At 48.6% G+C, this 26,849-nt stretch overlaps 11 protein-coding genes and 3 non-coding genes across 14 annotated transcripts; 7 read left to right on the top strand and 7 right to left on the bottom strand.

Moving 5' to 3' along the window:
• Positions 1-24: 24 nt before the first annotated feature.
• On the top strand, positions 25-1,430 carry BDW43DRAFT_281254 (pfkB family carbohydrate kinase superfamily). The gene is made up of 3 exons (XM_032042485.1): positions 25-165; positions 243-437; positions 514-1,430. Exons 1-3 carry the CDS (start codon positions 51-53, stop codon positions 1,275-1,277), a joined length of 1,074 nt encoding a protein of 357 aa, XP_031898823.1. The 5' UTR covers positions 25-50; the 3' UTR covers positions 1,278-1,430.
• A 2,017-nt stretch (positions 1,431-3,447) lies between these two features.
• Positions 3,448-3,529, bottom strand: BDW43DRAFT_t157. Its single transcript has one exon. It is a non-coding gene; the product is annotated as a tRNA-Leu (tRNA).
• Positions 3,530-7,046: 3,517 nt separating this feature from the next.
• Positions 7,047-7,128, top strand: BDW43DRAFT_t160. Its single transcript has one exon. It is a non-coding gene; the product is annotated as a tRNA-Leu (tRNA).
• Positions 7,129-7,862: 734 nt separating this feature from the next.
• Positions 7,863-10,340, top strand: BDW43DRAFT_281252 (methionine--tRNA ligase MES1). The gene is made up of 2 exons (XM_032042484.1): positions 7,863-8,258; positions 8,330-10,340. The coding sequence occupies exons 1-2, from the start codon at positions 8,078-8,080 to the stop codon at positions 10,024-10,026; spliced, it is 1,878 nt and encodes a 625-aa protein (XP_031898822.1). The 5' UTR covers positions 7,863-8,077; the 3' UTR covers positions 10,027-10,340.
• Positions 10,341-10,416: 76 nt separating this feature from the next.
• On the bottom strand, positions 10,417-10,518 carry BDW43DRAFT_t156. Its single transcript has one exon. It is a non-coding gene; the product is annotated as a tRNA-Phe (tRNA).
• Positions 10,519-11,221: 703 nt separating this feature from the next.
• On the top strand, positions 11,222-12,517 carry BDW43DRAFT_281251 (alpha/beta fold hydrolase). The gene is made up of 3 exons (XM_032042483.1): positions 11,222-11,801; positions 11,891-12,025; positions 12,123-12,517. The coding sequence occupies exons 1-3, from the start codon at positions 11,256-11,258 to the stop codon at positions 12,435-12,437; spliced, it is 996 nt and encodes a 331-aa protein (XP_031898821.1). The 5' UTR covers positions 11,222-11,255; the 3' UTR covers positions 12,438-12,517.
• Positions 12,518-12,827: 310 nt separating this feature from the next.
• BDW43DRAFT_312600 (uncharacterized protein) lies at positions 12,828-13,412 on the top strand (the record flags this gene model as incomplete). Its single annotated transcript, XM_032047394.1, has 1 exon — positions 12,828-13,412. The coding sequence occupies one exon, from the start codon at positions 12,828-12,830 to the stop codon at positions 13,410-13,412; it is 585 nt and encodes a 194-aa protein (XP_031898820.1).
• Positions 13,413-13,607: 195 nt separating this feature from the next.
• BDW43DRAFT_301421 (uncharacterized protein) lies at positions 13,608-14,990 on the bottom strand (the record flags this gene model as incomplete). The annotated part of the gene is made up of 7 exons (XM_032045041.1): positions 13,608-13,785; positions 13,838-13,915; positions 13,954-14,113; positions 14,155-14,265; positions 14,343-14,482; positions 14,530-14,814; positions 14,872-14,990. 7 exons carry the CDS (start codon positions 14,988-14,990, stop codon positions 13,608-13,610), a joined length of 1,071 nt encoding a protein of 356 aa, XP_031898819.1.
• Positions 14,991-15,177: 187 nt separating this feature from the next.
• Positions 15,178-16,872, bottom strand: BDW43DRAFT_131061 (transcription initiation factor TFIID subunit 7 family protein). Its single transcript, XM_032038188.1, has one exon. The coding sequence runs from the start codon at positions 16,724-16,726 to the stop codon at positions 15,290-15,292; it is 1,437 nt and encodes a 478-aa protein (XP_031898818.1). The 5' UTR covers positions 16,727-16,872; the 3' UTR covers positions 15,178-15,289.
• Positions 16,873-16,956: 84 nt separating this feature from the next.
• Positions 16,957-18,295, top strand: BDW43DRAFT_281248 (Bromodomain associated domain protein). Its single transcript, XM_032042482.1, has one exon. It carries the CDS (start codon positions 17,145-17,147, stop codon positions 17,790-17,792), a length of 648 nt encoding a protein of 215 aa, XP_031898817.1. The 5' UTR covers positions 16,957-17,144; the 3' UTR covers positions 17,793-18,295.
• Positions 18,296-18,393: 98 nt separating this feature from the next.
• On the top strand, positions 18,394-20,227 carry BDW43DRAFT_131057 (pH-signaling protein PalC). Its single transcript, XM_032038187.1, has 2 exons — positions 18,394-19,684; positions 19,742-20,227. Exons 1-2 carry the CDS (start codon positions 18,464-18,466, stop codon positions 19,982-19,984), a joined length of 1,464 nt encoding a protein of 487 aa, XP_031898816.1. The 5' UTR covers positions 18,394-18,463; the 3' UTR covers positions 19,985-20,227.
• BDW43DRAFT_281245 (putative NADH-ubiquinone oxidoreductase 12 kda subunit) lies at positions 20,195-20,898 on the bottom strand. Its single transcript, XM_032042481.1, has 2 exons — positions 20,542-20,898; positions 20,195-20,370 (listed from the first exon to the last, which is right to left on the bottom strand). Exons 1-2 carry the CDS (start codon positions 20,765-20,767, stop codon positions 20,282-20,284), a joined length of 315 nt encoding a protein of 104 aa, XP_031898815.1. The 5' UTR covers positions 20,768-20,898; the 3' UTR covers positions 20,195-20,281.
• A 206-nt stretch (positions 20,899-21,104) lies between these two features.
• On the bottom strand, positions 21,105-23,146 carry BDW43DRAFT_131039 (putative alpha-1,6-mannosyltransferase subunit). The gene is made up of 3 exons (XM_032038186.1): positions 22,394-23,146; positions 22,056-22,341; positions 21,105-22,004 (listed from the first exon to the last, which is right to left on the bottom strand). The coding sequence occupies exons 1-3, from the start codon at positions 22,824-22,826 to the stop codon at positions 21,338-21,340; spliced, it is 1,386 nt and encodes a 461-aa protein (XP_031898814.1). The 5' UTR covers positions 22,827-23,146; the 3' UTR covers positions 21,105-21,337.
• A 901-nt stretch (positions 23,147-24,047) lies between these two features.
• Positions 24,048-26,839, bottom strand: BDW43DRAFT_320585 (M3 family metallopeptidase; the record flags this gene model as incomplete). The annotated part of the gene is made up of 10 exons (XM_032049102.1): positions 24,048-24,086; positions 24,316-24,499; positions 24,567-25,038; positions 25,094-25,229; positions 25,299-25,646; positions 25,676-25,937; positions 25,979-26,095; positions 26,132-26,274; positions 26,341-26,535; positions 26,822-26,839. 10 exons carry the CDS (start codon positions 26,837-26,839, stop codon positions 24,048-24,050), a joined length of 1,914 nt encoding a protein of 637 aa, XP_031898813.1.
• Between the last annotated feature and the right edge of the window lie 10 nt (positions 26,840-26,849).

Raw genomic sequence — 26,849 nt, 5'->3', positions numbered from 1 at the left:
CATACCTGCTGGAAACCTAACTATCTTTAAATCTCCCTTAATCAGATCTCATGGGGCACTTACAAGACATCTTATTCGTGAGCCTTGGCTTGGTGGTCCTCGACGAAATCCGCTTTCCCAATCGAGAACCGTTGACAGATGTTCTCGGTGGTTCTGGAGCCTACGGTTGGTTTCTCATTTAGCATCTTATAGAGATAGCAGTATACTGTAAAATTTTCAAACTGACCTGATATGTCTTCTAGCCACACTCGGTGCTCGATTATTTCTTCCCCATCCACTAAGTCGTTCCTTAGGCTGGATAATCCATGTTGGAAATGACTTTCCAGAACACATAGAGGACCGTCTAGAAAGCTGGGATGCGACATTGACCATAGAAAGAGAACCAAGCAAACCATCAACGAGAGGTCTACTCGCGTACGAAGATACAACATTTGGACGTGCGGAAACCTCCCCCATGATTTACCAGGTGCTCAGTGCGTCAAACAGGGAAAATACAAGCTAACTTGTCTTTAGCCAAGGAATTCAAGTATACAACGCCTATCCTTGCAATTCAAGATCACGGCTTAGAAAGCTTATCACTCCTGACGTCGCAAGCATATCACTATCTTGAAGCCCCTCACAGCATTACGGCCCGTCTCTCGAGTCTGCTTGCTCTTAGGGAAAATTCAGGGATACTGGCACGTCCTCTGGTGATCTGGGAGCCTGCTCCACTTTCATGTAAACCAGAGAATCTACAGCTATGCCTAGATGCCGCGGCTATTGTCAACGTATTTTCTCCAAACCACCTAGAATTAGCCACACTATTTGGAGAGCCGCTATCAACTGCTATAAACAAGGGTAGGATCGAGTCGTTGGCGGTGAATTTCCTGGATAGCGGTGTGGGCCCAGATGGACAAGGCATTGTGATTGTCCGAGCAGGTGAGCATGGCTGTGTCATTATGGCACGCAATGTTACCCCTGTATGGCTGCCCCCATTTCATAAATCTAGACCAGGAGAAGGACAGAATTCCAAAGTGGTTGATCCGACTGGAGCTGGTAACGCATTCCTCGGGGCATTTGCCGTTGGTTACCTCAAGACAGGGAGTATCGTTGAGGCGGCTTGTTTGGGCTCCGTTGGAGCATCATTTGCGTTGGAGCAGGTGGGAATGCCAGAGAAAAGCAACAACGGAGAGAAAGAGCTGTGGAATGGTACCGATGTTTTTTCAAGATTGAATGAGTATCGAAGATCTATTGGACGAACTGGGGATCAGCCTAAATACTGTGCGCATCAGTCATGAAAACCACGAAATCATCTACGGCGGAGGCATCGTTTCCACCCCCGGGACAATGTCTGCGTAGCGACAATTCCAATCACGAATTCCAACCACCTTCTCTCAATTTTCAAATGCAGCCTTTGAGATCATCTCCATGATGGATAAGAAGGCATCTACCTATAGGGTATGTAGCCGTTTTGGGGGTATAGGTCTGTATTAGGACTTAGACGATTGCGTCTTCTGTGAGGATACCGGCTATGACAAAATGGGCTCATTCCGAATATTGAAGAGCCCCTCAGTATCACTTCAATTGAGCAGCATCCCAAATTACCACGACTCCTACTTTCAAAGATGAGTAAACTGTGTTTTTCCACGAACGTTCCTAAGTTCAGTCACAGCGTCATCGCCAATGTCCGATACGGATCCTACATCTTTTAAGAATTGCTAGACATGAAACCAAGGCCTAGGATAGTGTCAATAATCAAGACCTTGAATTTACTAAAACAATTATTCAACTACCTGCTAGGGCAAAACGGTTCTTTGTCGATGTCAGTTCCGCGTATTCTACAAGATTAAGTCTTCCGCGTATTCTACAAGATTAAGTCTTCCGCGTATTCTACAAGATTAAGTCTTCTTAGACCTAACAACAAGATAGAAAAGCGGACGTGTGATCTAATACAGAAATACACCAATGGTATTGTCAAGACTAAACTTTTACATGTAATCGACCCTGGGCTAGCGTTCCAAATTTTGATAGATGTTCCTGCACTGGTAAGCAGTCACCAGTCGGCCATTTCACACCCGGTGTTACTCAGAGCTACTTAGAACCAATAAATCATAGGGCTGATGCGGTTCTTATCATTCAAAAGGTGCACCGCGGACATGAGGTAAAAGGCCCATACTCTACTTGACATTATTCTAGCTAAGAATAACCTTGCGAAGCTGAAAAGCTGTTACACCTGACGGTCTTAGCAAGGCTTTTCTACATTCTAGTGAAGGACTACATAGTCATTTCTATGAAGAAGTGAGGCAAACATCTCTCATCCAGTCCAGTATAAATGGTGCAGCTACTAGCGGTAACTCCGTAGTAGAAATATCAATTCAAAGAAAACCGGGTCTCATCTGAGGCAGGAGCTTGACTTTGACTACCTATTGCTATAAATTACTCATCTAGAAGCACCATTTGTGCCAGAAGATTTTTCTCTGAGTCTCCCAAAAGTAGTTTGATTTTAATCATGTCATTTCAAATAGCTTTTTCCAATCCACCTGATCCCGATTCTAAGACTGGCCAGCGCAAATCTTAAAGGTTTTCATCCTTGGAGGGCTCAGGAAAAGGAACAAACACAGTGCAAAAATCTATCTCAAGTACATGGCGTCAGACTCTTCAGCATTGGATATTTACTACGTAACTGGGTCCACTGACAAGACAGCAACTATAGATCAATCGCCCAGAAGAAGGTTGCATTGAGTGGGGATCATGATCAACTACTAAAACAAGCCATTAAATCATCCTTCTGTATCGAATATTCTATGTGTTTCTCCGAGATGGTTTGTTTATATCTTGCTTGTATTAGCTCACGTCAGGACCAGACGCTAACATACAATATTTATTTTCTGCAAGGTTTCCCACAGAAGATGGACCGGGCAATTCTTTTCGAGTGCCATGTTATCTACCTGCAATGTCCCGAGACAGTTCTGATCAGTCAACTCCAGAATCAAGCATTTTGGCGACAACAATGAAATCATAAAGAAGTGGCTCACAACTTTCAAGAGCGTGAGTTTAACCTGCCATGCGGCACTATATAATGCAGGGCAAAGTTTCGGAGGTGGAAGCCGCAGAGGCTTTAGAAGTTATGTATAAAGACGTAGTATCTGATTTGGAGAAAGCTGGTCTCATCCCAAGTGTGGTCTAGGGTTATTCACCCGTCTGCTTAAACCAGCATTGGCGTTAACAGCAGAATAATGAGTTCCAAAGTCAGGTTGGTGGTGTAGTCGTCAATATATTTTGGTTTGATAGTCCGAAGTCTTGAACAGGAATGGACGTGTACTCAAAGCATAATATGGTTTGGTTAGGCCGGCAATAGCTAGGTTTCTTAGTATAATGAAGACAAGTTTGTGTTCAGCATAAGGTTGGGTGGGGAGGGGTTAGAAGAAAGAGGAATAAAAATGTAAAAAGATACAAAAAACAATGTGTTGACGAGAGTGGGATTTGAACCCACGCCCCTTTCGAGACTGGAACCTTACTCCAGCGCCTTGGACCGCTCGGCCATCTCGCCTATTGATTGCAATATCTTTTGAATAATGGAACTATATCAATACAGACCGTTCTTAACTTCCCTTTCCACTCTACTAGCCATAGATCCAGCAATAGGTTTCGCATTCATCAACATTCCATCCCTATCATCACTCTGCTGAGATTGCAGGCCACTGATAAAATGCTCGATGAGGCCAGCTCAGAGACTTTCAGCTTGGCAACCATTGCGGAAATCAAAGAGGCCACTGATCTGCAGAGCATTGCTGATAGTACCTATAAAGTGGTTCGAGTCAAAAGACCGTTTCGCGGTTAAGTTTGGGAATGACCTTCCTCTCGCCAAGGCAGAAACTATGGAATTTATTGCAGTGAATAGTAGAGTCCGTATGCCGAAAGTATATACGTCGTTCACGGAACGTGAATCCAAGATGTCCTATATTATTATGGAACAAATCCCTAGTGATAATTTACACTCTTTTGCCGTCCCTCACGCCCAGCGAGAAGAACAATATTGGCCAGCTAATTAGAGCTGTGATTCTTGAGCTACACACTATCCCGCATCCAAAATATCTTGATGGCTTGAATCATCAACCTCGCAATGATGCTGTGTTCTGGAATGAAAATAACGACCCAGCAATGTCCGATCCACTCTCAAATCAGACAGAAATGAACAAAGGGCTCTTACGCAGGCTGGGTCAAAGCGAGGATGCTGAATATGCTCGGCTACTACAAATCATGGTTGATAAGACGCTACATGGCCATCGCACTGTTTCTACTCACAGTGCAAGAAGGATCACATTCCTGTCTAATTTCTAAAATTCCAGCGTTCGATATTACAAAGATATACTCAGCAAACTGATCTAGCTGTTCTATCCTTAATGGACGTTGAAGAGCCTTATGAGAATGTTAATATAATTGTATTGTTTCATTCCAGGACCCGAGATTAACCAATGAGAACAATACTTTCGCTGCAATACACATCTGAGCAACAGGGTAGATCATCTACTTGAAGTTCTACGCGAAGGGTCACGCCATGGTTAATCACGAACATTACTGTGAAACCCAGGCACTAAGGGTCGCCGTTATTGACCGGCAAGTATCCTGCATCCAAACACCTGGTCGTGGATATCGGGAACCATCGAATCGCGGTTCCGTGTACAAGATAGAGCGCATTTGTTACGCACAAGCCTCTATTGTTACTATTAAGCACCGAGCCTCGAGTTATGTTATTTTGAGTAGCTGTAATATAGCATGCGATAACCTTCACGCTTTAATCCACCATTGGTGGTATTAATTGGTTCACAAGTTAATTACTCTGCATCAGATACCCGTTCCCCCGTCCATGGCCTTGGTTAGCTCCCTTGTTACTGTTAATTCTTTCAATACGATCAGGGAAAGCGAAGTATAACTTAATACATTCGACGATGGGAGTCATTCACCTCGGGTGCAGTATATATTTAAGCGCCGTGACTCGACAGCACGGCCTGCCGCCGTTTCATTGGTCAATCCACCCACATCTAGGCTTCTATAAAGTGTCTTTTCTAGTGATACACCTCGAAGCAAAACCATATAAATGAGAGTTACGGTCAGGCAGAGGAAGAGAAATCCAACATCTGAAATTCATCGAGAGTTCGTGTCACCACAAAGCCTACCTGCCCTCTTCTTTACCACAATAAGCGGCCCAATACCTTGCCAACTATGTCCTACACAGTCCACGCCGCATAGTACGCTGGCGCACCAAACCATGTCACTATTTCTAACCAAGACCGGAACCTAAACGCAATGTAGGGAAATACAGGACGCCCCTACCTTGTTGTTGGTGCCATTCTCATGGGGATGACATACGAATCGCGCGCATTCATGAACCCTGATGGCTTAGCTTCGTATATGGTAAACAGTGGGAAAAGAATCGGAAGCATTTACCAGAAAGACCTGGGTTGATTTGATAGGGAGTGCTGCAAAGCAGTTCTCCCACCATGATCTCAATTGCTATTGAACGGTAGGAAGAAAGGTCCGTCCAAGTCCCTTTACCGCAGTGGAGAATGGGTGGAAGATGTCAAGAAGTTCGCTCTTCAGAAGGGCATCGTTAAGCCTTGATGCAATCGTATGCTCTCCTCCCTCGTCAGCTGGCCCAGTCGTCTCTAAGTGGGTGAAAAAGGATTTGCTACAATCTAGCTTAGCGGGTGCTGTGCACCCTCCGCTCAACTCAATACCTACAGACATTAGCTCGTTTCACAAGCCTAGGGCTAAGGAAAGACTCTATAAGAAGGACTAGAAGGGTGAATATCTGCATGCTCTAGCTTGACTTATGTTATTTTCTAAGAATATGATATCTGCTATCTTTGTCTCTATGTATTGCCTGCTCGAAACTAGTTAACTTTCTGACCACCGTGAATGACGAACAACCCCACTTGCTAGACATAATGTATGGTATTCCTAGTGAAACGCAGTAGTATACACCACCTGCATCATGAGATACCCCAAAGGGTATTGATCTAGAATGCCGGGGCAATTTCAAGCCAAGCTGGCTTCCACCGACATAAGATAGTGGCACTGCAAAACTCCCAGTACTCAGGATACTAACCGGATATTTCTCAGTCAGTAAACGTAATTCAGAATATTGGACTCCAATATTCACGTGATCCTGTCCGTTCGACCATAATATTCTTCGGTTGGAGATCACCGGTGTAGTATCCGTCTTCCCTTGGCCAAACAGCACCGCCGGGGAGCTTCGACTTTGCCGACGTACACATAGGCTAGATTGGTGTCAGCTTTCCCACATTAGGTGCTTTGGAAATACCGACTACTGTTTGAATCCTCTAATAATCTGTCCTTGCGTGCGTGTGTGTGATGTGTTGATGGGGGGCCACGGGGAGCTCGAGCATAGTCATTAATGCTAGGTGTACTATGGCCACAGATCGGTGCCACTGTATAACGAATTCTTCGCTTTTCCACTCGACCAAAACCCAACATTGGCTGATGATCTAACGTGCACCTCAATATATTCAACGCTGTGGGGAGGGAAATATGTTGAGATATTAAGTGAGAAAACCATCGATTGAAAAACTGCATTGTGCTAAACTAAAGAAGCTCAGGGGTTAGGCGAGGCCCATTATATGGGAAGCCCATAAAAATTCCTCAAGGTCCTACATGCCCCCTTCTCCTAACAAATAATGAAACCGTGGCAGTGATGGTGAAATAGCTTGATATCAATATAACTAATATAACCGCTTATGTAAAGAATCAAACTTACAACCCCCTGCTTCTATAGGGACATCGGAGGATAAATAAGTATAAACATATTCGTGTAGCAGTACTCTGTACATGGCACAGGATTATTAGAAAGCATAAGTAGCCCAACAAGCACTAGAGTGAATGGTATTCTACAGGGAACCCTGTAAAAAACTGGAATGGGCCAAAACTGTGAAATAAAATCTTTGCACTACTTTAGTTGCTAAGCAGTTGATACGAGGGAGGTGATAATTTGCTTCTTGGTTCCTCTTAGTTCATAATACATGCTTAGAGAGTTATCTTAACCAATAGGCGAGATGGCCGAGCGGTCCAAGGCGCTGGAGTAAGGTTCCAGTCTCGAAAGGGGCGTGGGTTCAAATCCCACTCTCGTCAACATCTTTTTTCCCCTTTTTCCTGTCTAACGGGTTCTATTAATACATTTTTTGGTTCTCTGTCCTCATATCATGTTCCCTTTCTCTTTTCTTTCATGTCTTCTACCCCTAGAATGCAAGCGGGCAATCACACTGCCAGTGTCTAGCTAATGACTGAACGCATTTGTACCCTCAATGGGGTCGACCCCTGGTTGAGCAAATCCATTACCTTGATCATGCTAATATTTCTTTTGCAATCCCTGCAAAACATTGAATAAAGAAATGAAAGCTATCATGACGCCTAGAGCACTGGGCCTGGACGTAATCTATATGGTCAAAGCTCAGCAGGGCTGTGAACCTGTCATTCCGGATTGGGTATAGCCAACTAAAGCGAGTCAACCGATCTACAGACTCCAGAGCAGGTCAAAAAATATGCTTAGCACGAACCACGCGGCAGGCCGTGCCGGAGTGGACCTCCATGATACTCAAACGATAGTTGTTGGAGATCTAGAGTAGTAGGTCTGATACTATGAGGGTCCCCAATGCCGAGACGGCATCAAAGAACCCCAAGTATACGATTGGGTGAATGCCGAGCTAACACCGATAGTTCAAGACAGTCACCTCCTTATCATGTACTGGTGAAAGTTACAAAAGTCCCTGAAGAGAAGAGCCCTGAATAGGATGGAAAGGGAGTGATCATCTGTAGGGCGTGGATATAACATATGTACAAGACGCTGAGTCAGCCATAGCAATCACTAACTTAACTAAGACCATTTTTTGGAGGGGTTTGTTCATGAGTCATCCTTTGCGGGGCAGAGATTTGTTAGAGTATGTTTGCTGCTTATCTTTCTTCCCGCACACTATTCTCCTCCCACTAACCCCGAATATCAACCCTGGCTACCTTGAGGACACGAGGTGAAAAGAAATCCACCTTCATTGAAACATTGACGTCCTCTGATCACCCTGGAAAAATGACGGAACAAAATAAACCCATCCTGCCTGAATCGGGAAAGCGCAATTTCCTCGTCACGAGCGCTCTGCCATATGTGAACAATGTTCCTCATCTGGGCAATTTGATAGGTTCGACCCTGTCCGCTGATGTCTTTGCCAGATACGGCCGTGGCCGTGGCGCCAACACCCTCTATATCTGCGGTAAGTCCTTTCTTCCAATACGCGCACTATCAAATGTCATTCGCATGCTGACTCTGTTTTCTGCTCCCAAGGTACCGATGAGTACGGCACAACGTCGGAGGCGAGAGCTATTCAAGAGAATATGACCACCAAGGAGCTCTGCGACAAATACTACGCGCTGCACGCGGAAGTCTACAAATGGTTCAACATCAGCTTTGATATCTTCGGGCGTACAACCACCGAGCTTCAAACGAAGATCACCCAGGATATCTTCCTCAAGCTTCACAACAACGGTTTCCTGTCCGAGCACGTAACGACCCAATTATTCTGTGAAGAGCACAAGTCGTTCTTGGCAGATCGCTTTATCCAGGGTGAATGCCCTCACTGCAAGTACAATGATGCCTATGGTGATCAGTGTGACCTGTGCGGTCAGCTTCTCGACCCCTTGGATCTCATCAAGCCCCGCTGCAAGCTGGACGGTGCCACCCCCGTGAAGAAGGACACAAAACACATCTTCTTGAAGTTGGACAAGTTACAACCCGAGATCCAGGCTTTCTTCGACGAGTCTTCGACAAAGGGAGGATGGTCACAAAACGGAAGGGACATCACATCGTCTTGGTTGAAGAAGGGATTGCAAGAGCGTAGTATCACCAGAGACATCAAGTGGGGTACTCAGGTGCCTCTGCCAGGCTACGAGGAGAAGGTCATCTACTCATGGTTCGATGCCTGCATTGGTTATGTATCTATCACCGCGAACTACACCGCCGAGTGGGAAAAGTGGTGGCGCAACCCGGAGGATGTCGAGCTTTACCAATTCATCGGAAAGGATAACGTTGCCTACCACTCCGTCATGTTCCCCGGTACTGAAATCGGTACTCGTGAGAAGTGGCTTAAGGTTCACCACCTCTCCACCACCGAATACCTGACCTATGAGGGTGGCAAGTTCTCCAAGTCTCGCGGCATCGGCGTGTTCGGAGACTCGGCCAAGAAGACCGGCATTCCCGCCGACGTCTGGCGCTATTACCTGCTCTCTCACCGGCCCGAGACTGGCGATAGCGAGTTCAACTGGGATCTCTTCATCAGCTCGAATAACAACATCCTCCTTAAGAATCTGGGTAACTTCGTCAGCCGTGTGGTGAAGTTCGTTAACTCCAAGAACTACGACAACATCGTGCCCGACTACACCACCTACTCCGACCCGGCCTTCGATACCTTCAAGGAGGAGATCAACGAGTTGCTGACCCAGTACATCCAGTACCTCGATGCCGTCAAGATCCGTGCCGCCATTGATGTCGTCCTCGCTATCTCTCAGAAGGGCAACCTCTTCCTCCAGTCCAACAGCCTCGACAACAAGCTCGCCGAGAACGAACCGGCCAAGTGCGCCGCTGTGATCGGTCTCGGCCTTAACCTTATCCACCTCCTTTCCGCCCTCCTCGCCCCCTATATGCCCGACACAGCCGCGACAATCAACGAAATCCTCCGTACAGAGGCGATCCTGATCCCCGATCGCTGGAACGCTGACACCGTCAAGCCCAGCCACGAAATCGGCAAGGCCAAGTTCCTGTTCAGCAACATCAAGCCGGAGAAGGCTAACGAGTGGCGTGATATGTTCGGTGACGAGGAGGCCAAGAAGGTGAAGGAGGAGGAAGCCAAGAAGAAGGCCGCTAAGAAGGCCGAGAAGTTGGCCAAGAAGGAGAAGAAGAGGGAGCAGAAGGAGAAGGAGGCTGCCTCCACTGATGGAGTGTCGGAGATCTCTAGTTCCACGGATAAGTTGAATATTCAACAGTAGACCTATAATCAAACGGTCACGGCGCGCCATCTTGTTGAAGACGATGTCGCCGTTGTACGTCTAGAATGATGCCACCAGCGATGTGGTAGATATGATTTGATATGATCACCTAGAGCCTATTCATTCGAAGGGATGTGATTGCTATTTTCTTTTGCATTATTTTCTTTGTCAAACTTTATTCTTGGTTAGCAGAGACTTCAACGTCCTACAGTGTAGTTAGAGATGATACCACGGGCCAATGGCATACCAACAATCAACTGACACGATCTCTAAAATGCAATCCCCACAACGTCGAACTGAATTATTGATTAAACAACAGGCAAGCAATAAATTCAAGAACAATGAAAGAGACAAAAAGGGTCTATTTTGCTGCCAAAATAAAAAGAAACATGGGACGAGCCGGGTTTGAACCGACGACCTCTCGATTAACCTGTAAAGGTAGATGATGAAGTGAACTTCAGTCGAACGCGCTCCCAACTGCGCCATCGTCCCAATCAATAAAAGTTCTTGCTAATTTAAGCTATATCAAAATTACTTTCACAGCATGGCTGCCCCGGTCTTCAGACAATACTTTCGAGTTGAAGTAGCCCGTAGGTATGAACCTAAGCCCCCTTTATCTTCTCCCTAGAGATACAGTACAAAATTCAAAGAAGACTAGCTTTCCATAGCATCCCATACAAGCCACTTACTAGTCCCCTCGAACTCAAATAACATTTACCTGACGCATAAGCCGCATAAACGCCGCTGAAACCCTCATTGAAACAATATAAACAAATTGTCTTAAAAATAAAAGTTTTTACTCGCTGCTAATATCGTCGATATTAAAGCATAATTTTTCAGTATTATTTGGCTTTTATGTAGTTTTTCTTAGTGTAGTCTATATCATACCGGTTGTGGATGTATTGCTAACGAACTTTTAAGCTGATAACCCAAACTCGCCTCCATTGATGTATATACATTTACAAAAGAGCCCGACAACACTATCAATCGACAGGAAAGTCATACTGTACAGTTAACAAAAGACAACTTCATCTACCAGAATACGAAGTACCTTCACCCTGAAACCCAATCGCAACCCACAAAGTCATCAACCGCAGCGCCAAGTCTCCGAAAGTCTCCGCTGACACTCTGCAACCCTATATAGATCTCCAAAAACCCAGATCACCCATTTTATAAACAAATCTACAAACAAACCCAAACATAACCCCCAAGAGAAGAAAGAAACCAAAATGCCCACCCTAAAATCCCATACCCCAAAATCAACTCCCCACAACCACACCTACAGCTACACCCACCACCACCCCTCACCATCACCCTCACACTCACCTCCCAGACCAACCATCCTCCTCCTCCACGGCTTCCCCTCCACAAGCTACGACTGGCGCCACCAAATCCCCCACCTAACTACCCTCGGCTACGGCATCCTTGCCCCCGACCTCCTAGGCTACGGCCTAACCTCCAAACCCACCAATCTAAACGCTTACAAAACCAAATCTATGGCCGCAGAAATAATCTCCCTCCTCGACGCTGAGGGGCTCGAGAAAGTCCACGCCGTTGCCCACGATACAGGCTGCACGCTGCTGTCCCGAATGGCGGATTATTTTCCAGAAAGGTTACTTTCCTGTGCGTTTCTGGATGTGCCGTACGCATTGCCGGGGGTGAGGTTTGATTTGGGGGTTGTGAATGAGATGACGAAGGCTGTGTTGGGGTTTGAGAGGTTTGGGTATGTGGGATTTTTGGCGGGAAAGGGGACGGGGGAGGTGTTGGATCGATATGTGAGTTTTCTTTTCTCTTTACCTGTTTGGGTCTGGATGAGTGAGTGAAGGGTGGGTGGTGTTAATGGGGCTTTGTTTGTCCGTTCTAGGCCGATTCGTTCTTCTCGCTATTTTATCCCCGGGACCCCGAGTTATGGGTTGAGCATGTTGGGCCGACGGGGGCGATGGAGAGGTGGCTTTTGGAGAATCGACGGGGCGGGTTGGCGGAGTATATTACTGAGGAGGTGGGTATTCTGATACTCTATTCTATACTATATCTACTATTGGTTATTACCAATAAGAAAGAAGATGATGAAGGCTAGGAAGGCTTACATGACTTAGGAACGCGCAATGCACCAGAAGCTCATGGTGGGTCATCACGATTCAGCGCTAAATTGGTACCGGGCTCTGGTCGAGAATATCAATGTTGAGGACGAGGTAGAGGCGCAGATTGAGCCGGTGCTTTCTATGCCTGTTCTTATGCTTTGTGCGCGGCCGTCAAAGCTGGAGTTACCGGGGTTGGAGGAGGGGATGAGGCGGGTTGCGAAGAATCTGGTGGTGAGACGGGTTTCAACGGCGGGGCATTGGATACAGCTTGAGGCGAGGGAGGAGGTGAATGGGATTTTAGGGGAGTTTTTTGAGGGTGTTGAGAGTTGAATTTTGTTGTATTACTTGGATATGTGGTAATATGTGGTAGGTGTTAGGGTTGGTTGTATGGCTATAGGAATTGATGGTAGCCTCTCTCCTCTCCGGATCTTCAATAATGAAAGGCATTATGATCTACAAGGGAACAGAATCTTCTCTATTAATTAATATAAGATAATATCAATTAACAACAGTACTAAAAGTCTTGGTTCGATTAAGCTTTCCCTTAAAAATCCACACGAAGCCCTAACTCCCGCTGACGTCACCTCATAAATCAACATAAAACAACCTCAACTTCAAACCAACCTACACTTGCCAACCATCTTTCCACAATCAATACGACCAATACCGCACCAACTTCTACTCCAATTAAGTAAAAGCCTACTAGATATCCCACCCAAAATGTCATCCCAGTCTCAACCCCCCCAACCCCCCAAACAATCAACCTACACCCAACCCCAAAACCCCATATCACAGACCTCCCTTGAACAAGAACAACGCATCCCCCAAACCCGCCACCGCGGCGACCCCATCTCACCTATAACCCGCGGCCCGAACTCCAACCCCGCAAACAACAGCGCTCTTTCCGATCACGCCGGGAAATATAAACAGGAACGATACAACCTCCGATCTGCCGGCGACGTGGACACGGAATATGGGGTAGAGCAGGAGCCAGCGGAGGGGGATATTGCGGCTGCGGTTGAGGGGAAGAGTGCTCGGGTGAGAGCGCAGGCGGGAGCGCATGCGGGGCCGGTGGGGAGTGCGATGGGGCCTGGAGGGCCCGGGGAGTTGGACTTGGATCGGAAGAGGGAGGAGCATGAGCAAATCCTTGGGGAGAGGGTGGGGAAGTCGCCTGCTGAGCCGGGGTGGGGGTTTGATGGGGAAAGTGAGGAGAATGAGGAGGTTAGGAGGAGGTTGGAGAGGGAGAGGCGGGTTGATGTTGGGGAGGCTGTTAGGGAGGGGACGGGGGGACCAGTCGTTAGATGATTTTAGGATTGGTATATACTTGTATTTCTGGGGGATTTTGGAAGATGAATGTAATATTAATTGAATAACTGCTGGAAACCTAGCTATAACAAGAGCTCTGACGTTTCTGGGCAACTTGAAGTGTCGCAGCTGGACAGTCGTTTTAAGTAAGAGTAGATACTCCACCCCGAATAAATCCCATTTCCGACCATATAGTCAGAAACCACTAGGCTTAGCAACGGGGTTCGGGTTTCCCTCCCACAACAATTTCCTGGGCCGCATGTACTCCTCTAGGATTTCATCGGTAGCTAGCTTCTCCTCTTGAAACTGTTGCACATACTCCTGTAGAGCATCAATTGCCATATTCTTCAGCTCGCCCGTCAAGAGAGCCACTCTTGTAGCCCCTATAGTCTTCCTCAAGCTTAGCATCATCCTCCTCAAAATACGTCAGATAGATATACGAAACATCCACATCCGGATTCCCTCCAAGACTCCGATGATCCACGACGCTAACCTGACCACCACTGAACGCATACTTATTTATCTTCTTCTTGTGTCCGACATGAAGATGGCGGAATTAGGGTTAGACGACGACATCTTACCACCGGGACCCTGTAGAGCAGTGAGGAATTTGGAGTGGATGAGCGCCGGTTTAGGCGACGGGAAACGCACCTTATAGGCATTATCCCAGAGTAACCGGAAATAAGGGTCTTGGTCGATACCTATGGGGATCAAGATGAGATATTGGCGATCGACTGCGTACGAGTAGGCTGTGGGTAGTCAGACCAGATTTCCGGGTAGGACGTCGCGAAGGCGGCTACGCGTTGCACAGAGGGGAAGAAAACTCGCCCGGTATTAGTGCCGATTTGCGTTGCTAATTAGCTGTGTTTCCATACACCCTGGCTATGCTTATGTATGGAACCACAGCCATTTGGTTGAAGCCGAACGCACCACGGACTTGATTGAACGTCACGAGTTTGGAGAACTCCCAGGCATTCATCAGGAAATGGTTACCGAAATACTTTAGGTCACTGTAGATGAAGGCCTTCTTCATGTCGATGTCGATGGCAATGACATCTCGGGCATTCCCCCTGGCATGTTGCATTGTTTCTTCCAAAAGTGAGGTTGAACTTTAAACAGGGCATCCTCTGTGAGCATGAAAACTAATGTGACGTCAAAGATATCTTGGAGCCATTTTGTGAACTGCAGAGGAATTGTATGACCCAGATGCAGACTACCTGTACTTGGACCATGGCCAGTGTAGAGGAAGAAGGGCTCGCCACGTTCATATAGGTTCAATATCCGGTCGAAGTCACGGTGGCTGAAGAACAGGCCGCGCCGGAGCCAGCGGTGTGGCTTGTGTCCAGTAACTTTCTCGAAGCGCTCGAGCAGTTTCTGATCTATAATGGGCGTGTTCCATTTCCTGTCGATAATTAGTATGCATGCTACGGCAAGGTCTTGAGCATGGTACACCCCCCACCCGGGAGAAATGGCCTCGTAGTCAATCGAGGCAATTTCGCCGTTCTCATCCCGGGCACCCTCAACGGACCAAGGATTGATTTCTTGTTCTTGGTTAGGTGCCGACATGTTCTCAGCCATTATCCGGGGCAATTGATGTGAATAAAAAGTGGAAAGTTTGGTTGCTTGTTGTAGAATGGCCAGTGGCTCACCCATATTTATAGGGCTAAGCACTAGTCACGGGACACTAAGTCTCCAATTAATTAAGAAAAGCAACTCCAGCCCTCAATTAAATAATAGTAACATGAAAAGAGAATAAAGGAGATTGACAAAAGGCTGGAAGATAATTCTGTCATATCGAATTTGAAGTACATTTATTCATCGGGGGTATCAAGTATCAACGGTCCAACACCATAAAGAATGAGTCCAATGTAGCAGGATCAAGCATCTTCGTCGCCTTCTCCAATAGACACTTTCTTTAGGGATAAATCCTTCTTTAATTCCTGAATGCGCTTGGCAAGCTTGTTCTTTAGAATATGGTTTTGCATCTTCTCCCATTTGGCGGTCTCCGTGCGGATCAGCGCTTCCAGCTCGTCAATTTCTTCGCGCTGCTGTTGCATTTGTCTCTGTTGCTCCAATTGTTCGTCATCGAGATCATCTTCAAGAACCCCGCGTTCCTCGCCATCGGATTCATCGCTCTCATCGCCCGACGATTCCGCCGCGGGTGTGGGCGGTTTTGTCGCAGTAGGTGTGCCAGCTTGGTATACTCCTTTATCGACGGGAGCGGTAGGAGCTGTAGTATCTTCCGCAGCCAAAGCAGCCTCCATCTCAGCAGCGAGAGTGTCCTCAAAGTCTTCGAAAATACCAGGAGCCTCCTCCATCCCTTCCTCCCATTCGCCCTCTGCGTCTTGCTCGTCATCATATTCGTAGTAATCTCCACTCTGCACGAGACCCTCAGCCCGGTTCAGCGATGCACTGTCGACTAACTCGTAACGAGGGATGCCCACGGCAGCTTCATCTTGCGCAATCAAATCCTCTACAGCCTTCTCAACCTGCTCGATTGTCCGAGTACTGACGCGCTCACGGAACCGCCGCCTACGAACCCACCGCAAAGGCGGCGTCAGGCCATGAGGATACTGTAAGGTCTTCTCGTCGGAGCGTTCGACTTCAGGAGGGAGCGGATAGTCGAGAGCCTCTTTTTCGCTCGCAACCGGGCCCAGTACCAAAAGCATCTGACAAATATCCCCCGACTTGTACCATCCACGACGGTCCCAACTCTTCATGCCCTCGATGATACACGGTAAATCCACCAAAGCGGCGGCAAACTGCTTATCCCGTACCCTGAAAACAGCACGCCGTCCTTCGCGGGTGAGCGGCTTAAACGAAAACTCCGAGCGATCAAAACGTCGTTCAGCAATGACGCGTCGTAGATGCTCACATTCCTCCCCTGGAAGCATACGCAGGATAAACTGTTCTTCGATAGAGGGATCGATTTCCGTATCCGACGCTTCAGAGTCGTATCCAACACCGACTGGCCGATTTGGAACCAGACCCTTGTTTTTAATTCGAATCGACTGCACACCGGGCTTCTTGGAGGGATTTAACTTCAAACGCTTGGGTCCTGTCTGCGACTCTGGCCGGGCCTGGGGCGCAGCGGGCTCGCTCACGGCGGATTCATTGGCTGGCCGCTTTTTCGATGGCTTTTTCTTCTTCGCCTTCTCTGGTTCTGGTTCTGTTGTTGGTTTCCGTGCGATCTTCAGCGTGAGTTTGCGTTGAGGGGTTTCTGAAAGTGGAGGGGGAGCTGGTTGCTTAGGCGGTTCCTCTGATGCCTTTTTCTTGCCAAAGGTGAGTTTCAGCGACGGGCGACCCTCCGACATGACGGACGGTTCGTAGATTCAACTAGCGAAACGGAGTGCTTGGCCCCAAGCTAATGCTAGGGAAGTGAAATGAGCGTATGTCGTATAAGTGTTGAGAGCCGGTGAGGATGGTGTTGATTGAGGGTGATTGCGGAGGTCAAGAGAAGAGTCGAGTTGTTTGGCAGAAAGGCGGAAAGAACGCGACGGAAAGTCCGTTTGACTTGACCTCTCTATTCCGCCTTTCCCTTCACTTTCACTCCATAACTCAGCCTTAATAATATTTAATCACAACACTATTTCCCTACCCAACGTGCTCAGTGAATTGCCTCTTTATCATTCGATAAGGAGTTAGTTTCTTACAACAACCGCCCCGACTTTACAACGCGAACTAAACACACCACCGACAATCCCTCAATTCTCTTCCACCGCATCAATCACCATGTCAGGTCCAAATCTACACAACGCCCTCCTCCGGCCACCCATTATCCAGATCCTCCGCGCAGCCGGCTTCCACGCAACCCGCCCCTCAGTCCTAGACACTATCGCAGACCTCACAGCCCGTTACATGATGATTCTCGCCTCCTCCGCAACCACCCACGCCGCGAACGCCCACCCACACGACCCCGTTCCCACTCTTGAAGACATCTATCAAGCTCTCCAAGACGCGGGCGCACTACGACCACAACTCCGAGACTGGGAAGAAGACTGGGCCGGCGAGGAAGACATACGCGGCCTGGAAGGGTTTCTGGGATGGTTCACGGGCCCGACCAACCGGGAGATTCGACGGATCGCGGGATTCCTACCTACGGAGGGCGACGTCGTGGACACGGATTTCCTGGAGAAAGAGGACTATCTTACGGTCTTGAAGAAGAAGCATAGTAAGACGGGGGAGGAGTCGAGGTATGCCGGTACTGTGTTGGGGAAGAATGCTGAGGAGCATCCGATCGTGATTGAGGGCGGCGCTCCGAGTATTCAGGAATGGGGGTCGCAGGTGCGGTCGCGTGCGCCGTATTTCGCGGAGAGTGATTCGTCTGGGGTTAGTAGTGCGCCGAGCAACTTGTCTGATGGAGAGGGGATGGATGTGTGAGGAGAGCTAGGTTAGGGGAGGATTCTTTTCTCTTTTACCGATTGTCGTCTACGGATGATCACGGGCGCAATTAATGGCGGAAGGCCCATTATATTGGAGGCACTTTTGGAGACTCTGACTCCATACATACGCTCACACTTGGGTCGCCGTGACTATAAGGACAAGAAAGTCTGGGAAATTAACCCACTGTTCTTGCCAGCATCGATGACCGATCGCCGGCCTGCTCGACTGGGTATTCTTGAGCCCAATATCGATATCCAGCCAATCCGCTCGACACTCGAAGGAGTGGGCGCGAAACAGCTCCGGGGACAGCGGATGTCGACTTATACATCCATGCAGGATAATTTTGTGTTACTCTAACGAAAGGGTATGAGGCTGGGTGCTATTAGAAGAGTGGATGGGCGGGCTAATCGGGGATCTACCACTCAATGCAGCCATTAATCTATAACTATAGATACGATTGAGCGAGACAAAGCAAAAGAGTCACAATTTGACACCAAAAATTCCATTATATAAGAGCCAGTATCTGTAGGTGAACTTTCCTATAAAGCGGAGTCTTGGCCGCCATCAACAAATAAATGACATCAATCCTCCCCCGAACCTCCAATCCAATAAATTCCACCTCCATCTCCAAAATCCTCCATCACAAACACCAACAACAATCAACCACAATGGTCTACGCATTCGCCCTCCCAACAACATCCCACCTCTCCTTCCAAACCCACCTCTCATCAACCACCCACCCCTCCCTCCCCCAAGCAGCCTCAACAGCCCGCCACGCCCTCCGCACAACCCTCAAGAAACACAAACGCCTACCCCGCGGTCCGCAGCAAGAAGCTCACCTCACCACCCTCCTAACAACCCTAACCAACTACCTCCCCTACCTAACCGCCATCTCCAACGGCCTAGGCACTACTCCTGACGAAATCTCCATAACCCTGCACGCCGAACTCGAGCCGGAATGGCGCGCCACCCTCTCCTCCAAAACCACCGCCCGAATCCGCGGCCGCGGCCTAGACTTCGAGATCGCCTTCGTCCTCACAACCCTCGCCTACATACTAAGCAACCTAGCCCACTCAACAGTCATCCGCACGCTCTACGCGCCCACAACCCCCACACCCGAGCAACGCACCGCCGCCATGACAACAGCAACTAAACACCTCCTGCAGGCGAGCGCAGTGCACTCGCTCCTTGCTACTTCGCCATCCTTCGCGCACGTAGCTCGCGCTGTCTCGGCCCCGGCAGCTGTCATCCCGGATCTGGACCCTGCGGCGCAGGCGGCGCAGGCTTCGCTTGCGCTGGCGGAGGCGACGCTGCTGGCTGTGCTTAAGGATGATTCGTATGTTGCGGCGTGTATTCAGGCACGGAATCCGAATGATAAGGAGTGGATGGTGAGGGCGCCAGAGATACCGAAGGTCAGGGCCCATCTGTTTGCGAGGTTGTGTATTCGGGCGGCGGAGTATGCGGAGCAGGCGGGGGCGGGGCTGGGGGCTGTTGGGGCGCATGGGAAGGGCGGGATTGAGGAGGAGTTGGTCAAGTATGTGTGGGTATTGAGTCGGGTGGCGCGGGCGAGGGCGTGTCGGTTTTTTGGGGTTGATGCGGAGCTGGCGGGAAAGATTGGGGAGGGGATTTCGTGGTTAAGGGCTGCGAAGGGGGCGCTTGGGGTGAGGAGTGCCGTTGGGGAGAAGGAGAACGTGTCGAAGTCGAGGGGTTTTTCGAGGCTGAAGCAGGAGTGGATGGAGCGGCGCGAGGAGAGGCGTATGGAGAAGGATGCGGGGAGTCGAGATAGGTCGGAGAAGGGGGAGTTGGGGCCTGGTGATAATGCTGGGCGAGAGGAGGAGGGACGGGTGATTGAGATGCTGGAGATGAAGTGGCAGAGGATGAATGATACGGTAGGTCTATCCCGCATGCCATATATGGCTTCGTGTGTGTCTCGCTGACAGATTCAGATCAACACGCAGCTGATCCCGCCGTCTGCGGACCTTATTGCAAACTTGCCCTCTGGCCGAGATATTCATTCCCCGCCAGCTCCTTACAGGCTCCCATCTTTGGGCGAAGAGCAATTGGTGCGAATGCGCGCACCGCCAACTGAGGACGATTTCGGACCAGGCAGCGACATTGACGATAGTGAGGAGGAACCCACCATGACGAGAGACGCGGTCCCTGAGCGGACTGATAGTGCTTACTATTGATACCCTTGAAGAATGCTCAAGACGCAAAGAATCCGTTACAGAGTGAACCACTTTTAAGTGCATAGCCTCCGACTTGTACAATCCAACAACAACCATCACACAAGTCCATAACCACCCATCTTCACATAAGCCTACACAACCAACAATCGTCTACATCTACAGCCCCTAACAACCCAGAAAACCCGGGAACCAAATCAGATAGGTCCAAAGTAAGGTCACAAAAATGATACATTGATCTAAAAACACAACCCTAAGCAAAACCTAAAAGAAAAAGAGAATCCCCCTCGTAATCCAAATCTAAGCACTCTTCTCCGAAGAGAAATAGTTCTTCTCCTGAAACAAATAACCCTTGATCTTGCGCTCATCCAAGAGCTCAAAGTACTTCTCTGCAATCCAACATTAGCCCATATTCATCCACATGCTTTACTTCCAACCTCGTTCCAGCGCAAACGATCCCCCATTTCCCAAGAATCCAAAGCCGAATCCTTAAAAACCATCCAGAAGTCCACCAGATGGAGACAGAGATGGGGTATATATATAAGAAAGACCTAACCTACCTCTCAAAGCCCCACACTTCTCCAGATGATTCACGCCCTCGCGATGATAGCACTTTCCCAATTCCTCGCCAACAAGACGAGACATCATGCTGCGGACCCATTGCTCGCGGATGATGGCATCACGGGCGTTGTGCACGGCGACATTGTCTTCGAAGTCGACGCCGTCGTAGGTTGGGGGCACGGTGGGCTTTTTGGCGAGGAAGGAGGCGGATTCCGGAGTGGGCATTTTGGAACGTTGAGTAGAAGAGTGGTTGAGGACGAGATTGGACGCGGAGGAGGGGGCGATTAAGATTCCCTGGGCGCTGGACAGGTTGATCTATTGAGTTTGGATTGAGTTGAGCGCCTTTTCTGATGTCGTCGGAGTCCGGAGGTGAATGTGCAATTGGGAGGTTGTGATTGGTGGGAATTGGGGGCGGTGAGTGGTTAATGTAGGGGGTGGGATTAGCGCATGTTGTGTGGCTTCTTTTTACTTGGCCAGGGTTGTGTTTCACGTGATAACGTGTTGTTCTTTGAAGATTAAGAGTGTTCTCCGCGCTAGTCGTGTTTATGTACAGGGAACGGAGTGATCAAAGTGAATTAAGATTCATGTATCTATAGCCATTATTGTCTCATAAGAATATAAACGCTCGCCAGTTAATAAAAATGATAAAGCCTCCATAGGGCAGCAAATGCAAAGACCTGTTCAGCAGCTAATCGTCCAATACGCCGATCGCCCATCAATATGGTCCCTAAATCCCTAAATCACCCATGCGGCGACAAGTAAAAGCTAAACAAAGGGATTCCATAGCAAGCCACATTATCCCTCTGGTGTCTCTTCCTTCTTCCCAAAGAACTTGTCATATAATTCTTTGCTCTTATCTTGCATGCGCTCTCGCCAGGTCCGATTGATCCAGTTGCTGTACTTGCGATACCCGTACAACTCGGCCCAACAGTCACGGCCATAGTTACAGCCAGCCATGTTCACCATGAAGTCACCTCCACCTTCGACGAAGTGAATATCTGGGTTACCCCCGTCACCGCACGCCCCAGGCGGATACGAATTCATGTACCGCTGAGGTAGAAAGCCAACATGGCTGCGGATCCACGGCTCATTGGTATATAGGTACTCCAGAGCATCCTGTTCTTTATGTTCCCACTCCATGTGCTTCTGTTCATACATGGCGGGGTCCCACCAGATATCAAGGAGACGCTCTGACCATACCGATCGTCGCATGAAGAAGGAGCCCAGGCTGAAGCCCGAACAGTCTTGCGACAGCACCAACTGAATCGAAGAAGGATCTCCGTCTCCCACCGGTGAGCGTGACACTTCATCGAGGTGTGCCCCCGTCGGCGGGTGGGTGATATTCAAAGGATTGTAGACGTTGATGTCCCGATATGCGATTTTGCCCAACCGGTTGAAAATGTGGTCTTGCAGCGAGTATGAGTACTCCATAATCCAAGTATTGAGGTCCACCCACCAAAACCTAGAAAAGTCAGCCAGCAAGCACTAAAGTATTCAAAACGGTCGAACGTACCATTCCGCATTAGGATACTTGCGCATAGTCTCCCGGATAATGTCGACTTTCTCCCAACTTTCCCGCCATTCGTGCGAATACCGTTTCTTAGCTAGTAGATTCACCACTTCTAGCTCGTACCCCCATTGTTTCGCGTATCTTTCCTTGTTCATGATGCTGTTGCGCTCAACCGCCCACTCGCGTGCCCCTTTCAGTTCCATCACTCCACCCTCAACATTGGATTCGAGTATAATCACGAACTTGCGTCCACCGCCAAACGATGATCGGCGATAGTGCTCAATGAAAGCTACAAGAAAGAGTCAGCAGGGAATCCTCAATTAAGCAATGATTCGACTCACAAGTCCAAAACATATACCCAACTAGGGCAAGGATCAGAACAAGCAAAAGCCGTAATCTTCTGCGGCGCAACATTGTTCTGCCAAACCCAGAGGAGCGCCAACCTCCACCCGATGAGAATGGTTGGCCACGCCCAAACTCGTCTTTATCAATATAACCATTCGGCGACCTGGAGCTGACACGGAAGCTTGGTAGAGTGGCGGAGATCTGTCGTTTCGATCGAGAGAAGAAACCATTGTTTCTTGTTGAAAAAGACGGATACCCTCGGACCTCGTCACTCTTCGCTTTGGCCGCCGCCCACGAGATCCCACTAGGAGCTAATGGGTTCGGGGACAAAAAGCCACTATGTGGTGTTGAGCTGCCACTGCCTGGAGTGAGGCCGGGACTGGACCACCCTCCCGCAGGGTGGGGTGATGGCGATCGTGAAAGGGACATGGGCGGGGAATTTGGGTTCACAGGGATGTCGGAAATGAGAGACAAGGGCGCACGGGCACGAATGCCCGCGAAAAGAGCAGATCACTAGGCAATTGTGGTGTTGAGGTTCTGGTTCGACGGCGTTGTCTGTTGTAGCGGAGCGGAGGGTGTAAAAGAAGCGTCGCCCAGGACGCGACTCTTCGAGAGGTTGGGAACTCAAAGTAGGAAGGGAGGCGTAGTAAAGAGGTAAAATAGAGAATCTAAGCAAGCAAATTCAGAAGAGAGAGAGAAAGCAGCGAGTCAGAAAAGAAAGGCCAAAAGTTGAGTTTGAATCAAAAAAGACGGAAAAGGAATAGTAGATAATGGGGGCGTTCGTATCAGGCCAAGTGGTAGATTAGTACCTCCAAGACAAGTCTCAAGCCCCCAAGGGAAAATTAGTAGGGAGAAAATGGGAAAAAGGATCCGTGAACAGAGGTACCCGTTTCCGTCCAATTGTTCCAAGAAGAAGTGTGTGAAAAGTTCAAACCACACGGTGACCCAGTGGAACTGGAATATAGGAACCACCACAAGGAAACCTTAAACTGTTCCTGGGAAAGAGAATGAATCACATGAGTCAGTTATTATTAAATCCCACCGGAGTCAATAGGAGGAAGAAGTGACCGTTACGTCCCCCTCCATGGGAAATGAGGGAGATAAATCTCACACCTCTTGGACAATTGCAACATAGTCACAATGGACCGGCAATTAAATTTCAAATTGCAATGGAAATGAAACAATATGACCTGACCAATGGAGGAGAAATGGGTGATGGTGGAGAGAGGGACGAATAGTTTCCAACAGTAAGATTAACTTCATTTCGGTACAGTCACTGGTTCTGCAGGTGACCCCACCCGTCCGTGGGCCTTGGCGCCTCAGGGACTACTTTTTCCCCATATTAAAGAAGGACAAGCAAATGCAACCGGACAAAAGACCCAAAGGGCCAGAACTTAGAGATGTCACCACTTCACTTGACGACAACTCAACATTCCTCAAATCAAGGTTAGGAATGGTCTCGAATCACCTCACTGCAACATGAGGCGTTGTCTCTGTCTCACTGTATTTTTAGTACTTAGTAGTACCGGTTGAACCCATCTAGGGTCCACTGGTCCTATTTAGTAGCAGTAGTAGCACCAGCATCCCAAACCCCAAACCCCACCGCAATATATAGTAACGCTCTTAATAAGGCATATGGAATTTCATATTCTACCACTTTATAGGTACTCTAGAGGTTGAACACCGTTGCTATAGCATTAAGTCAATGAGGTCTTCACTATTTACTATTTACGACAATTTTCTTTCGCTTCCTTTTTCCCCCTACACATAGGGAAAAACTGAATGTAGATACCGCTAGACGAACCCTAACAACGAAGTTGCAAATGAACTAGCTCCATACGTAAATCTATAGAAATACGTATCGTATCGTAGCGATTCATATCCCAGTTCCCACAGGACCCAATCCCTCCCCACTAACCCCAAGATCTCTCGAATACATCCTCGGCCTCGGCTCCCTTCCCAAAACCCCGATAAGAACCTCCCATTCATCCCGACCGCCACCATTCTCCAGAACCATCCGTCGGTACCGCAACCCAGCCTCCTGACTCGTAGGATTCGTCCGGAAACTGGAAAACCAGATATCCGCCGCTAGAATCCGGGTACTGCGTTACTAAGTCAGCATACATCTAAAGTTCCAGGCGCGCCAAGTCCAGATGAAACCAAACATACAAAAGGTAGGAGTAGTAATTGGCCTCTTGGCCCCACATATAATGTGATGTGGTGACATATCCATTGCCCCAATCGAGACCACCCTCTGGCCCGCGAAGGCTCGTCATGTCCTGCAGCAGCGGAATGTACACCTCGCCGATGGACGTATTTCGGATGGCCCGCTGGGAATCGGGATTGTGTATCCGCATGTCGACTTTGCTGAATGCGACCTGTCGGAGCGTGAGGACGATGAGGCTTTGGATAAAGGTTTCTGGTATCGTCTCTGGTGGTTGCGTGGTAGCGTTGTTGGTCTGGGCCCATTGTTTGCGGTACTCGGGGGAGAGGTGCGTGTAGTGGCAGCTGAGCTTTTGGGGGTATTCGGGAACCCAGCACCAGTATTCGAGTAGTTGGCTGGGTGCTTCTACGAAGTCTGGAACTGTTCGGTGGCCATGGAATATCGCGTACATAGGTTTGCCTAGAAGGTCGTGCATTCCTGGCGTGGCTCTAGGTTAGTGAAGGCCAGTGCGAGTGTATAGGAAGGAACACACCATGTCCTAGTTCAGGGAAGATGGCAATGAGCTCTCGGTGTTGTATAAGAGCAGGTCTGTCCTTTGATGGTGAAGAGGCATTGCATACTAGGGCAGTAATTACTGTAGCACGTTGTCCGTTGTCCTTGAGGTAGCCCTTGAGAGTAGTGTCAGTTGAATAGAATGAACATACACGGAATACCTCAAACAGTGCTGAGGGACATACATGATAGATGTTAAAGTTGGCCGCATGGTTAAATTTCCCCTCGCGAGGATAGATATCTATATAAAGATACCCAATAAATGCTGACTCCTCTGTGTCCCATACAGAAAACACCTTCGCATCAGGATGCCAAACCCGATCTCTCCCCACCAACTCTGCAATTGACAGTCCAAATAACACTCCAAACACGTCCAACATCCGTCTAATCGTGACCTCTACCGAAAAATACTCCGCAATCAAGTCTTGATCGACATGATATCTTTCGCGCAACATACGATCATGAAAGTAATCAAAATCCCACAATGACAACGACTCACCTCCCTGACCCCGTAGCTGCTGTAGAGCCCCAATCTCCCTCGCGCCAACAACTGCAAGTGCACAGAAAGCTTATCTAACAATTTCCCAATATCACCAGGCGACTTCACAATTTGATGCCGCAGCTTCTGAGCCGCAAACGAAGAAAACCCCAACAAGCGTGCAGCTTCATCCCGTAAGACAACCGTCTCATGAAAGATCTCGATATTTTCCGGGAAAACAGCCAGGCTTCGGAGGAAGTCTTCTCGGCGAGTTGAAGCCACGGAGCACTGGCTCAAAACCGCGCTAACATCAGGCTTCTTGAGCTGGATGTGCGTCTTTGTGTTCCTGAGGCATCCCGGGCCAGACTGTCGAGTTTCGCGTGAGACAGGCCCTCTAACTCATGCTCGCCATTCCAAATAGACTCTAGATCCGTGCTCAGGTTCTCCATAAATGTCACGCGAAGTTCGATTAATCGATGCGAGATCCAGATGAACCGGTTGCGACTAGGCCCCGATAGTCATAGGCCGTTGTCCACGAACATTCTATGGAGTTTACCTAGGAGCTGTCTGTCCTCTTCGGTCGTGCCTTGTTCGTCTATTTTGTCATAGACTTCGTCGACTAAGGCGAATAGACGCTCGTTCAGGAATGGTCTTAGGTATGCTTTGTCCACGATGTTGACTGCCTCTGATGATGTTTTACGCAATGTCGGCGACGGCAATACTGCCTAGAATAACGCCAGGTACTGAACTTCTGACTTGACTTCATTATCTATGGTAGCTAGTGGGCCGACAGCGTTTGCGAAGCTTGCATTCTGCGGCGACACCGAGTTCACTAGGGAATCTACAGCCTGCTGGACTTTCTCCACAGGGCTTGTCGCGTTCGACAGTAATGTTGCGGAGGTGATGCTAAGTGTTGGAGGTGGAGGGGGGTTGATGACTACATTCTAGGCTGATTTCTTAATATCAAGAGTATGCCCTCACAGCTAGACCTAACCCTAGGGCTCTCGCTGTAACTGCTCTATTTATGTATGCACAAGACCTGAAGAGATAAGGGGAGATAAATGTTAGGAATCACCGGACTTAACTACCACGTCACACTAAGCATTTAGTAAGATCACCGCTCATCCATCGTTGGGAGACTAGCAGGGGCTGCTCCAGACACTAATGCAACGCGACCTTCTAAGTCGAGTAGCTCATTTATCGGGTGATGTGATAGCTGGCTCCCTCTACCTTGCCTTCATCCACCATTACCAAGATA

This window comes from Aspergillus alliaceus (assembly GCF_009176365.1).
Source record: "Aspergillus alliaceus strain CBS 536.65 unplaced genomic scaffold BDW43scaffold_31, whole genome shotgun sequence".
Lineage (NCBI taxonomy): Eukaryota > Fungi > Ascomycota > Eurotiomycetes > Eurotiales > Aspergillaceae > Aspergillus > Aspergillus alliaceus.
This window is presented reverse-complemented; position numbering and strand designations above follow the sequence as displayed.